General features: G+C 38.1%; 1 protein-coding gene across 2 annotated transcripts in view; it reads left to right on the top strand.

Moving 5' to 3' along the window:
* Window positions 1-7,246: 7,246 nt before the first annotated feature.
* Window positions 7,247-13,200, top strand: part of LOC138168666 (pancreatic lipase-related protein 2-like) — a 28,133-nt gene continuing 22,179 nt past the window's right edge. For both annotated transcript variants that reach the window (XM_069097574.1, XM_069097575.1), the window contains exons 1-3: window positions 7,247-7,295; window positions 11,168-11,322; window positions 13,050-13,175. In XM_069097574.1, the coding sequence (XP_068953675.1) occupies window positions 7,247-7,295; window positions 11,168-11,322; window positions 13,050-13,175 (330 nt within the window). The remainder of the gene's footprint in view (window positions 7,296-11,167; window positions 11,323-13,049; window positions 13,176-13,200) is intronic.

Below are 13,200 nucleotides of genomic sequence, written 5' to 3' on the forward strand. Positions count from 1 at the left end.
TTGATTCTTGCTTTGACCTTGGGTACAGAGTTCAATAAATACTCATTAAGATTGAGTGGTTTCCCCAAGGTCACATAAATAATGAAAGATAGAGCCCTACAGAGTTAGAACTTATATCTCTAGCCTCTTCTCCATGAACCACTTCTGGTCAGGAGCAATACCTCCTTACCTGCCACTTGGACATTTCATAGGATCTTGGGATCATAGATTTAAAGCTTAGAAATTATCCATTTTTACCCTCTAATTTTACAAATGAGGAATCCAATGAAAATATTCTCTTAGCTCCTGTCTTCCAAATGAAATAATGTATCCAGTGTTTTGTCAACCATAAGTACAATATAAATATGAGCAATTTATATTACTATGACCACCATGACGAGAAGTCATTAGTACAATGTATGTTGTACAGTGTCAGCTTTGCTTTACCTACCATACAAAAGCACCATGAGTAAGTTACAGGTAACAGAGATCAGTTTGGGGATTGTTAGGGGAGAAAGGGCTGTGACTTTGCTGCATCTGGGTCTGAACTAATTTCAATTTATTAAGCCCTATGATGTGAAAAGCATTGAGTTAGACCTGAGTTCAAATCCAGTCTCAGACACGTACTAGCTGTGTGACCTTGGGCAAGCCACTTAACCTCTGTTTGCCTCAGTTTCTTCATCTGTAAAATAAGGTGCATGGAAGACAAAAATTAAGGGGAAAGTGCCACAGTCCTTACCAATCTTATGGTCTATATGGGGGGAAGACATAAAAGACACAAGTAATTATAATTGAAGTCTCAAGGATAAGTGCTAGCTCATCTTGAGGCAAGGGTGAAGTCAGACCATTGCTGTGAATGGGTCCTGGGGGTTAGAAGCAGTCGGGCTAATGCTTCCTACAATGTATAACACCAGAAGTTTTTTCATAGGGGATTCAGGCACCGAGTCAGTCAATTGATAAACATTTATCAAGTGCCTACAATGTGACAGGTTCTGTGCTAAGCATAGGGGAAACAAATATGAAAAAGAAAGATAGCCCCTACCCTCAAGGAATTTCCAATCTGGGGGAGAGGTGCGGGGGTGGGGGGAAGGGGGCAAGACAATATACAAAAAGAAACTGGAAAGGGTGGGATAAGGGGAGGTCCTCAGCAAAGGGGCATGATTGAGAAGTCAAAGGATTGAAACCAGGTGGGAAATAAAGAGAGGCCTGTCCCTTAAATGGAGGTTTTTGGAGCTCTGATGAGGTGTAGGTACCAAGGCTGATTTGATTTTGCAGGATAATGAGGTTATTGATGATAAGTTTGCTGGGGGTGTAATGGAAAAGTTCAAAGGAGTGAAGCCAAGGGGTAAATAAAGACTATTATTATTATAACTAACATTTATATAGCCCTCATCATGTGTCAGGCACTGTGCTAAAAACACTTTACAATTATTATCTCATTTATTTGATCCTCACGACAACTCTAGGAAGTAGGTTTTGTTATTTTTTATTTTATTATTATTAATTATTATTATTTGTTTTATTATAATTTATTATTATCCTCATTTTGTGGATGAAGAAACTGAGGCAAACAGAGATTAAGTGATTTGCCCAAGGTCAGGTTTCCTAGATTTCAGCCTTACCACTCTATCCAATGCATCACCTAGCTGCCAAGACAAGAGTGGACAAATAAAATGCAGGAAGAGGATGCTTAGTTCTCTTGGTTGCTCTGCAGTATTTGCCAAGGTCCACAACTATAATTATGCTAAACCTAAATCGCTATGAATGTCCTGGCATGAGGGCAGGGGACGGTGATAAGAGAAGGGATATAGCAACTATCCCATTGGATCAATGGGAAAATGAACCCAGGAAAAAATTACAAGCACTGAACAAGCATAACAAATAATATCACAAGTTCTGGTCTATCAACAATAATAATATAATAACAATAATATCACAATAATAACCATAATCTGTCAATTGGGACTTTCCGTGGCAATATGGCCATGTGTCCCTACTTTGCCCCCTAAAGTTATATATGTCTGGAGTCTGCTACTCTTTGAATATCCCAATTGAATGAAATGAAATGTATTGTTTTCTGTGTACCCAGCCTATGCAAAAAACCTGAGAATAAAAACAAAAAAGCAAGAGTCCCTGTTTCAAGGAGTTCACCTTCTAGTTGGGAGAGACCAAACACATAGGAAGGTTCAGTTACCAGGAGAATAGAAAGGTCTGATGGTTTCAAAGATGAACTAGAAAATGGTACAGTCCAGGGTTACTTCATATTATCTAAAGGATTGCAATTGACTCTCTTCACATCCAAGTGATGAGGGATGAATATAGCCCATTCCTTTTGGGAAGGAGTGAGTGGACCTGAATGTCAGAAAGCAGTGGGAGCTCTGGATTTGCTCTCACATGGGTGGGGAGAGGGTGGTTCACATGGGAGCAGAGAGAGGAAGGGAATTATTAGCAGGAAGCTCGAAGAGATCTTCCTGAAGTACCTGCCCCATTGGACCTTCTGTTAGCACAGATCAGACTAAGCCTTCACTCCCCTCATTCATAATGAAACCCCAATGGATTATGTTGGTTGTACTCCAAACTCCTTGTACATTTGTTTCTTCATCTTGAGATCTAGGTAACAACTCTAAAATCTGATCAGTTGTATAAGTCCCAGTGACTGTGGTATTCTCCCACAAGACTTTCAAACATAAGTAGCACTGGCTTGTTTGCCACCACATGACATTGCCAATTCCTTTTCAACATGCAGCTTTTTATCTCACCCCTGCATCTTCTAGCACCCATATAGCATCCAACAAAACACCTGTTACTCTGAATCTTTTTCCCCAGAAGTATTTGTTTAGGTTTTTTTCAAATCGATTTGTCCTTTGTTGACTCCAGGTCTATTTCATAACCTTCCCCACTGACACCTTTCCAGTTTTCTTATACTCACCCCACTTCTCCCCCATGTTCTCTATGATCCCCAGACACTGGCTTCATGGCTGCGTCTTGAACAAGATCTCCCAATTTCAGGCATTTCCTCTAGTTGCCCCCCATGCATAGGGAATGATTTCCCCCCTCCATTTCCCCCTCCTAGCTTCCTTTGAATCCCAGCTAAAATCCTACAGGAAGTATTTCCTTGACTCCTATTAATTCTAGTCCTTTCTCTCTGTTGAGTATTTCCAATTCATCCCATGGAGAGCCTGTTTGTACGTAGTTATTTGCATGTCATCTGCTCCCTTAGAGGGGGAGCCCCTTGAGAGCAGAGACTGTCTTTTACCTTTCTTTGTATTCCCAGCAGAGAACGTGCTGTGGGTGTGGGTGTGGGTGTGGGTGTGGGTGTGGGTGTTTAACAAATATTTATTGACTGATTCTTTCATATTTCTCCTGTTTCATTTACCTTGTTAGATTAAGAAAATAAATGTTTTTGGTCACAAATTCTGTTGTATTTATAGGCAAAAAAGTTATACTACCAGAATAGATTCCATCTATTAGAGATGTTTTATTTAATATATGTTCATTGCAATTGTCAGTAATCCAAAGAAGAATGTTTTCTTGCATTCCCTGACTGAATGCTGTATAGAGTGATATTAAGAGCACATCTTTGGAGATCATGGAAATCACAGACAATTGAAATCCACAAATAATCCAAAAAATACTTTTGACTATTATCTTCAAACTCTTCCCTAATTATAATGGCAAATGAATCAAAATGAATAAGTTTGGGCTATGCCTCCTACCTCATTTGCAAAGCATTATGGAGGATAATGGGACTCCTGGTATAAGTTGCCAGTGAGTAATAAAACAACTGACAGATAGAACAGGGAGACATGTCATAAGTTGAAGAGTAGACAGTTGATTCTTCTCACCAGAGTAAGGAAGAAAATGGAAGGAAGGAAGGAAGGAAGGAAGGAAGGAAGGAAGGAAGGAAGGAAGGAAGGAAGGGAGGGAGGTATGGAGGGAAGGAGGGAGGGAGGGAGGAAGATATGTCACAAGTTGGATAGTTAGTTGATTCTTCTGATTAGAGTAAGGAAGCACTTACTAAGCACTTACTATGTGCCAGACACTGTGCTAACTATTTTACAAATATCTCATTTGATTGTCACAACGATTCTAGGAGGTGGGTGCTTTTATCATCTCCATTTTATACTTGAGGACACTCAGGCAGACAGAGGCCAAGTGACTTGCCCAGGGTCACCCAGCTAGTAAGTAAGGCTGGATTTGAACTCAGATCTTCCTAACTGCAGGTCCACAATTCTATACACTGCCCCAGCTAGCTACCTCTAGTCTCCATAACAAATATTCAGGGTTTTTTTCCCAGTTTTCTGGAAATGAGGTGATAGCATTTCCTTTTGATACCTACCAGTTCCCCTAAGATTTGCTTTGTGGTCTTCTAAATGTGTATATCACAGTCAGGTTACTACATTGAGGGACCATCATCTGTTGAGGCCCCTTTCCTGACATCCCCATTCCTCCAACCCTCCCCAAGCTCTGTAAAGTCAAGAGGCCATGACTTTAGGAGTTAGGTTACCCCATATCCTGGTGTGACTTCACCCACCTTAAGACTGTCCACTGTTCTTATTTCTCCTAAAATGAATTTATCAGGTGTAAATGCATATAATTGCAGATCTGTTTCTCACAAATCCATGAAAATTAGAAGGCATCTGTCACTTATAGCTAACAATACTTAGGCCTTTCAACTTCATAGGATCCTATATATAAAGCTGATTGGGACCTTAGAAACTACTGAGTCCAATCCCTTCATTTACAGAGGAGGAAAGGGAGAAGTTAAGTGACTTGCCCTTTCACACACATAGTAAGTGTCTGAGTCAGGATTCAAACTCAGGACACCCTCACTCTAGTGAGTCTATCCATTGGATAATCTATCTCTACCTATTTTTCCATGGGTTGATGGATCTATAACTTACTTTCAAACTGACTTCTTTCCTTTTAGCCTTTAAAGAGTCAACTTAGACCAAAACAACCACTGAAATATCAGAGCATTTGACAATAGAGTCTCTAAGCTCCAGATCTCTGAAATACTTAAATTACTGGAGATGGAGTATATGTGTTAGATAGCACATCTCCAAAGTTTTTTTCTTCCTCACTTTAACAATTTGAAAACTATTTTTCCCTAAAGATACCAGTTCCGAAACTCTTGAGTTTTTTCCCCAAATTCAGGGCAAATTTACAGGAAAATCTTATCTGCAAAGAATCATATCATATATTTTCTCTCTACTCAGACACCCTGGTCTCTCTTATGGACCCCTGATATTTATCAGAAGAGGATTTTATGGAGTATAAACTGTTTCTGTGTTTGAAATTCTCCAAGAAAAAAAAAGTACTGCCAACACAAATGGCTAAAAGGGCAGATACTGATTCATGTTTCAAAAGGTCATTCTCTTCCCATTGGCAGTGACTTGGGAAATGCTTTTCCTTTCTTGTCAGCATGTTAGTAGCACCAGCTCTAAACTCTAAAAGCAAATGGAAAATTTTCTAAATAAAAGCATGTTTGGATAATGTGCATGCTTTCCTTGGTGCACAATTTCTTTAAGCTATCTAAAATCATTAAGCTGATGCAAATTTGTCCATTAGGAGGCAGTATGACATGTTTCATTGCTGTTTGGTTTTTATCCTTTGTTTTCGAAAAAGACCAATGACATCATGAAGAGATGCCTTGACTCCTGTGAATCACTGTATTTAAGGGAGGCAGAATTGCACAAAGACGTCAGCGTCACTCTCTTCCAAAGTTGTCGAAGTCCAGTGGAAAGAAAAAAGTTAAGACAACTGGCAATGGTTTGGAATGCAGTGCATGATCATGGCATCTTCAATGTCTGACCAAGTTCTAAGCACTCCACAGTGCCTGCTTCCGTCACCTGCATGGCTGTTGGAACAAATTATTCTCATACACCCACTACATGTTTGGGGTAGACCTCTCCTTAACTCATTGACAGGTTTGAGGCCTGTCAGTTACCCTTAACATGGATGAGACCACGCTGAGGTGGTTTTACTGGGGTGTGGCTGCTGCACATGCTATAGCCTGTTGGATGAAGGTAGAGAGCAGAAGTGGGTAAGCAGACCTGAAAATGGCTTAGCAGGTCCTCACACTAGAGGTGCTAGTCTTTTCTGCTAGTCCCTACACCCCCAGTGTGATATAGTGATGAAATCACTGACCAGGGCATTGGAGGACCTGGATTCAAATCCTACCTCAGATACTCAACAACCTGGGTCCCCACTATCAACTTATTTAACCTATCTGAGTCTCAGTGTCCTTATCTATAAAATGAAGTGGTTGAAATAGATGACCTCTGACGTCCCCTGTAGTTCTAGATCTGTTCAGAGAGGGCAGAAAATCATGGATTTAGAGCTAGAAGGACCCTCCGAGTTTATGCACAACTAGAAACCATAGAAATATTTCCATTCCTGAAAGTCTAATAGTCGTTAGAGAGCAACGAGGAGGGCTCCTATTTTCTAACAGGGTTCAGAGTTCTAATCAGGTTCATAGCATGGGCTAAGCATAACCATTCTACAACATCACCTTGAGAATCATACCTCTCACCAAATGAGATGGTCAACTCAAATCAACTAAGTTGTTTTTCATCCAGACCTCCAGATTTCCTTTTGTAGAGCCTCACTCTATAAATAGCTCTGCTTACTGTGGCAATCAACTTTTATGTGTTTATGATTATTGAAGGTCAAAGTGCATATGCGTCACCTTCCATCTTTCCATATCCTTTCCTTTGAAAGTCCAAAGGATAAAAGCATGGTTATAAAAGTCATGTCCAGCTGTGTAGTTGTGGGTGGAACCAGTTGGGACTACACAGTAAGCTGCAGCTTTCAGGGTGTCCAGGGAAGTATATTTAAGCTTAGAAACTGGAATTATATTTCCTACAGGGAAACTGGGTGGTATAGGAGGGAGGAGACACTGCATAGTGGAAAGAAACTGGAAGTCTGGTGATCTGCATTCTATTTATCGTTCTGCCATTAGTTACTTGTCTGACCTTGTTCCTATGCCTTAGTTCCCTCATTTGTAAAGTGAAAAAAATGGATTAAATTATGTCTAATGCCTCCTTTTAGCTGTAAGTCTATAATCCTTCAAGTCCTAATATTTTATGATTCTATTTCATGTATCATTGTATATATACCGATCTTACATCACAATTATTTCTAACATAATTCTGAAATATCAGAAATATTACTTCAGAGTACATGGAGTAAACTACTTGCTCCAGGGTCCATCTTATTCGTATAAGACTCATGTATATATATAAAAATGTTTTAATTCATTTAGATGCTGCAGCTTTGGACCATTACACTTCTCCTGCTGGCCACAGTGAGAGGTGAGCATGTCGTTTATATCTCTTTGAGTAGAATTTAATCATATTTGAGTTATTTAGGATGATGTATCTATGCTGCATTTCATAAAGGGACCTTCAGTAAAAGGTTCCATGGCTATCACTAGAGTTACAGGTGATATGCATAAATGTCAGATACTCAGACAGAAGAAAGGAATATCCATAGTATCTAGTAGAGAATGTTATGGTTCACATGCTCCTTCAGGAGCCAAGGTCTGCCTTCACTTGGAGCTACGGCAATAATTCTGAGCTTTTATCATTCTCTTAGGTTCATCTTGGGTATCTCATAGACATATAAATATCAATTCGAATTTTGTGGACTTAACAGTTTTGTTCAAAGAGGGGCAGATCAGAAACAAAGAACAAAGCTCTGGATGTTAGGCAATGTCCTGGTCACTCAAAAAAAAGACTGAGGACCCAGGATTTCCACAGAGATTAATTTGTTAAAGAAAAAAGGGTCAACCTGAAATATAGTTGGAAAAGGTGGACACCAATATGATATAGTTTGAATAATAGATTAATTTAAATAAATAATTGATTAATCAAATGTTCTTTTCTCAGTCCTCATCCCCATTGACTATCCCCTCCTTAAAATCCTTCCTTTACCATATCAGATAATATCTGATTTTCCTGGCTCTTCACTTGCCTATTTGATTATTTCTGTTTCCTCTACCTCCTTTTCCTCCTAAAATGTAAAGCTGTCTCTTAAATGTAAATATGCTCAAAGGTTCTGCCTCCATCCCCCTTTCTCTTTACTGGGTACATGTTCTGTCTTAGATGTATACAAAAATATATGTCTCATTCTGCATCCTAAATCTATCACTTCTCTGTCAGCAAGTAGATAGCATGGTTCATCATTGATCCCCTGGAACCATAGACGGTCATTGCATTGGCCCTAGCACTTATGTTTGTCCTTAAAATGGCTGTTATTATAAAAACTGTTCTCCTGCTGTTCTGCTAATCTCATTCTTCATCAGCTTATAAAATTCTTCAGAATTTTTTAATTTTTATAATATTGATATCATAGTATAAATTGTTCTGATGCTGCTTACTTTGTTCTGAATCAGTTTATATAAGTCTTTCTGTGAATATTTGAAATCACTTATTTCCTAATTTCTCAAAGTAAAATAGTTGTTATTGTTCAATTGTTTCAGTCATGTCCAACTCTTCATCACCCAAGTTGAGTTTTTCTTGGCAAAGATACTGGAGTAGTTTTCCATTTCCTTCTCCAGCTCATTTTACAGATGAGGAAACTGAGGCAAACAGGATTAAGTGACAACCAAGGTCACACAACTCATGAGTGTCTGAAGCTACATTTGAACTCAGGAGATGATTCTTCCTGACTTTAGGCCCAGTGAACTATCCACTACACCACCTAGCGGCCCCATAGTATAGTAGTAGCTCATCACATTGGTGACATTGCAATTTATTCAGCCATTCTTCACATGATAAGCATCCCTTTAATTTCCATATTTTTGCTACCAAAAAAAATAACTATTATGAATGTTTTGTCCACTTTACACATTTTTCCTATTTCTTTGGTTTCTTTTGGGCATAGGCCTAGCAGTGGGACCATTAGATCAATGAATACATGTACTATTTAGTAGCATTTTTTTAATTCTAAATTATTTTGCTAGAATGGCTGTACCCATTCATAGGTCCTTCAATAGTACATAGCTTATTCTCCCTTAGTCCCTCCAATATTTGCATTTCCCTTTTTTGTCATATTTACCAATCTGATAGGTGTAAGGTAGAATTTAAGAATTGTTTTAATTTGCATTTCTCTAGTTAATGGTGATTTGGAGCATTATTTTTTTCACATGGCTATAGATAGCCTAAGTTTCTTCCCTTGAGAACTTCATGATCATAGCCTTTGATCATTTCTCAATCAGGAAATGGTTCTTGTTCTTATAAATTTGAATCCCCAACACCTAGAACAGTGCTTTATATATGAAAGGCACTTAATAAATATTTTTAAATAGAATTAATTATGGAAGGCTACCTAGAGGAGGGGGGTTTTAAGGTCTTTTCCAGCTCTAAGTCTATGGACCAGGTTTTTTTTTAATTATATACTTTTTAAATTAAGATGTTCCTCTACATAAGGTAGGGTGGCAGCAAATTGGAGAGTTGAACTTGGAGTAAGGATGATCTGAGTTTAAATCCTGTCTCAAATATTTACAAGCTATGCTATCCTGGGCAAATTGTTTAACCTTTCTTGACTTGAGTTTTCTCATCTGTAAAAGGGGAACAGTAATAGCACCTACATCACAAGGTTGTTGTGAGTATCAAGTGAGATATTATGTATGTAAGTAAAATATAAACATATATATGTTTGTATATATACACACATGTATGTGTATGTTATAATTATCAGAGATCTGAAAAAGATCATTTTCTAATTAGTTGATAGTGATTGGTGTCATCCAGGGTCATCTCTAGTCATCCTGATCTATATCTGGCCACTGGACCCAGATGGCTCCAGAGGAAAAAGTGAGGCTGGTGACCTTGCACAGCCCTGCTTCACTTAAATCCAATTCACTTGTAAGTCATGGCATTACCTTCCTGATATCATGGTCCTCTTAGAGAACTAAGGACAAACAACAACAATGCCAGGCATGTAATAAGCACTTAATAAATTCTTATCATGTTGGGGCAGCTAGATGGTGCAGTGAATAGAGCACCCGCCCTGGAATCAGGAGGACCTGAGCTCAAATGTGGCCTCAGACACTTAATACTTACTAGCTATGTGACCTTGGGCAAGTCACTTAACCTTAATTGCCCTGCCTTCCCCTTTCTAAAAAAATAAAAACAAATGTTTATTATTGTGGTGGTTGTGAGCAAATTTCTTTAGCTCCCTAAACCTCAGTTTTTGCTTCTATAAAATGGGAATCATAATACTTATATGTGGTACTTCACAGAGGTGCTGTGAAGAAAAAACTTTGTAAATAATAACATATCCACTTCACATAATGCTTGGCACATGGTAGGTGCTTAATAAATGTTTGTTGACTTGACTATTTAAATGTTAGTTATTATTAAAATTGTAAAAATAATTCTTTATTAAATTAGCAGCAGCAAATTTCACTAATCCTCAACCAACTTCAAGTTAAATGAAAGGACCATTTTAACATCCTAACAATAAATAATTTGTCAAAGTTCAAGGCTATGATCCTGGATTATTTCTAGATTGGCCTTAGTTATTTTCAAATATTCCGCACTGGACCCAGATGGCTCTGTAAGAGAAAGTAAGGCTGGCGACCTTGCACAGCCCTCCTCCCTCAAATCAAATCAACTGCAAATCATGTCATCATGTCCCTGATGTTATGCTCCTCTTCAAGAACAAAGGACTCACCACACACAACAAAGATTAATGGTTTCCTGTAAATAATTTTTTCTATTCATTGTATATTAAGTAGCCAATCAATAAAAACATTTATTAAGTAAAATTATTCCATTTATCAGGGTGATAACTAGAATGACACTATTTAGTCCTTCTGAATACCTGAAATTGAAAAGTAATGCACGGTATGCAGTATGCTAGTCTTGGGAGCAGTAAGTCCTAGGTTTTACAGTAAGACAATAGGCAAATCACTAAACCTCTATGAGTCTTCCTTTCCTTATGAATAAATGAAGATATATCTGTAGTAACTATCTCACAGGGTGTTATGAGGATCCAATGAGATGCTGCACATAGAGTGTATAGAGTGCAAATTTTAAGATGTTATATAAATGTCCTTAATAGAAATATATATTCTATAGATATAATATATAATGATGTGTAATTATATATTTAATATATTTTATAAATATAAAAATCAAGAATTAGTAATATCTTGCTTTTCATCCCCTTACCACAGGGAAAGAGATATGTTTTAAAAGACTTGGCTGTTTTTCGAATGACAAACCATGGTCTGGAACTCTCCAGAGACCTTTTAAAGCACTCCCCTGGTCTCCTGAGGAAATCAATATCCGTTTCCTTCTCTACACTAATGAAAATCCAAACAACTTCCAAGTAAGATCAATTTATGGAATTAAAGAAATCATTTCTCTTTGATGTCAAAGTGATAGTGGTGTTATAATAGAGGAATTCCTCATGGTAATCATGGTACTGTGGAGAGAGTCCTGGGCATGGCACTAGCAGATAGAGGATCTCATCCTAGTTCTGATACTTTGTGATTTGGGGTAGGTAATTTTCTTTTTATGGGTTTCAGTTTCCTCACTTGCAAAATGAGGAGATTGGAGTAAATGGCCTCTGATGTCCCTTCCAACTCTAATTTCTAACTAGTAAATTAACTGCTCTATTAACAAACCCTTACATGCATTCAGGGAATTGGATTCCTATTTCAAGGAGACTTACTTTCATTCTATAAATATCTTAGACATAGTCTGTTGTCTGCCCATTTTTATGGGCTATTGAGTGAAATATAACTTATGCATGTATAGTCAAATCAAACCAAAACTTATTAAGTCCTACTATGTGCAAGACCCTGTGCTAGGCACTGTTGATAGAAACAATCCCTGCCTTCAAAGAGCTTACATTCCACATAGGTGACATCACATGCAAACTAGAGTCATAAATTTGAGACAATTTAAGGAGAGAGCATGACAACTCATGGGATCCAAAAAAGGTTCAAAGAGAAGGTGGTACTCAAACTGAGCCTTAGGCAAAGGTGAGAAAGGAATGCATACCTAGCATGGTAGAGAGATAAGAAACAGAGAGATAGGTCTGGGGAATAATGGCTATAAAAGTTACTTGAAATGTACAGTACATGAAGAAGAGTAACATTAAATAAGTATGGAAAGATTGTTGTCAGCCGGATTGTTGAGGGCCTTATTAAAATAACAACAACAATAACTCTCCTTGTAAATGGAAGATGATCGCATTTGTACAGTCAGTGTTTCTGTTTCTGGATTTTTCTGAATGGGGCCTGACCTAGTTTCTTGTCTTTAAAAAATAGGAGAAGCAAAATGGTGCCAAGGTGGAACTTGAGGGTCATACAGGAGAGCCATGAGGCAATAGTTTAGTATAAGACAGAAAGTTGTCCTTTGCATTATGTTATTCTCTCCTCTTGAGTTGGAGAAAACATAGTACATATAGCTTCTTACATATTTAATAGCATCAACTGAACCCTTAAAACCAAAAATGGGATGCAATAACAAAGGTTTGGTGGTTAGATTAGGAGTTCTGAATGCAATGGCTATGAATGTCTCCATAACATCAAGGTACCCATCTTCCATCCATGTGACCACAGAATCAATCTTTCTTTCTAATATAGCTGTCCAAGGACTTATTCAGCTCCCACAAAAAGATAACTTTGACTTTCATATTTTAACTTAGGTCTCATGGATCCTTTATTTTTATCCCTATGGATAGGAGCACTTTTCCACGAGGTTTAGAAACCTTAATGTGATATCACTATTCTTTTCATCCCCACCCTTCTTCCTGTGGTAGGACCTGATTTTTAAAATTATTTTTCCAGCAGTGGAATGAGGTTACATGGAGCCATCTACAAAATCTTGCCAAGTCTCCCTTGTGACCAAGAACTTGCATTCCAAAGATAGATTTTCAGGATGAGGGGTGTAATCTGTGACCAGGGACAGGTTACAACAAACTGTCCATCCCTGGAATTGAACTCATGGCTTTAGTTTTGTTTGGTCTATGAAATAATCTGCGAGATTGATCAGCCACAGATTTAGTAAAAGCAATATTTAATTTCTACTCCCTTTGATTTAAAACAGACTATCCTTGTGGATGATCCATCTACCATTGAGGCTTCAAATTTCAAAACAGATCGGAAGACTCGTTTCATCATCCATGGCTTCATAGACGAGGGGGAAGAGTCCTGGTTGACAGACATGTGCAAGGTAGGAGGCAGAAATCTGGTGCTAC

Source organism: Petaurus breviceps, unplaced genomic scaffold (genome assembly GCF_028583685.1).
Source record: "Petaurus breviceps papuanus isolate PSGF00001 unplaced genomic scaffold, PetGlider_PUasm1.0 37, whole genome shotgun sequence".
NCBI lineage: Eukaryota > Metazoa > Chordata > Mammalia > Diprotodontia > Petauridae > Petaurus > Petaurus breviceps.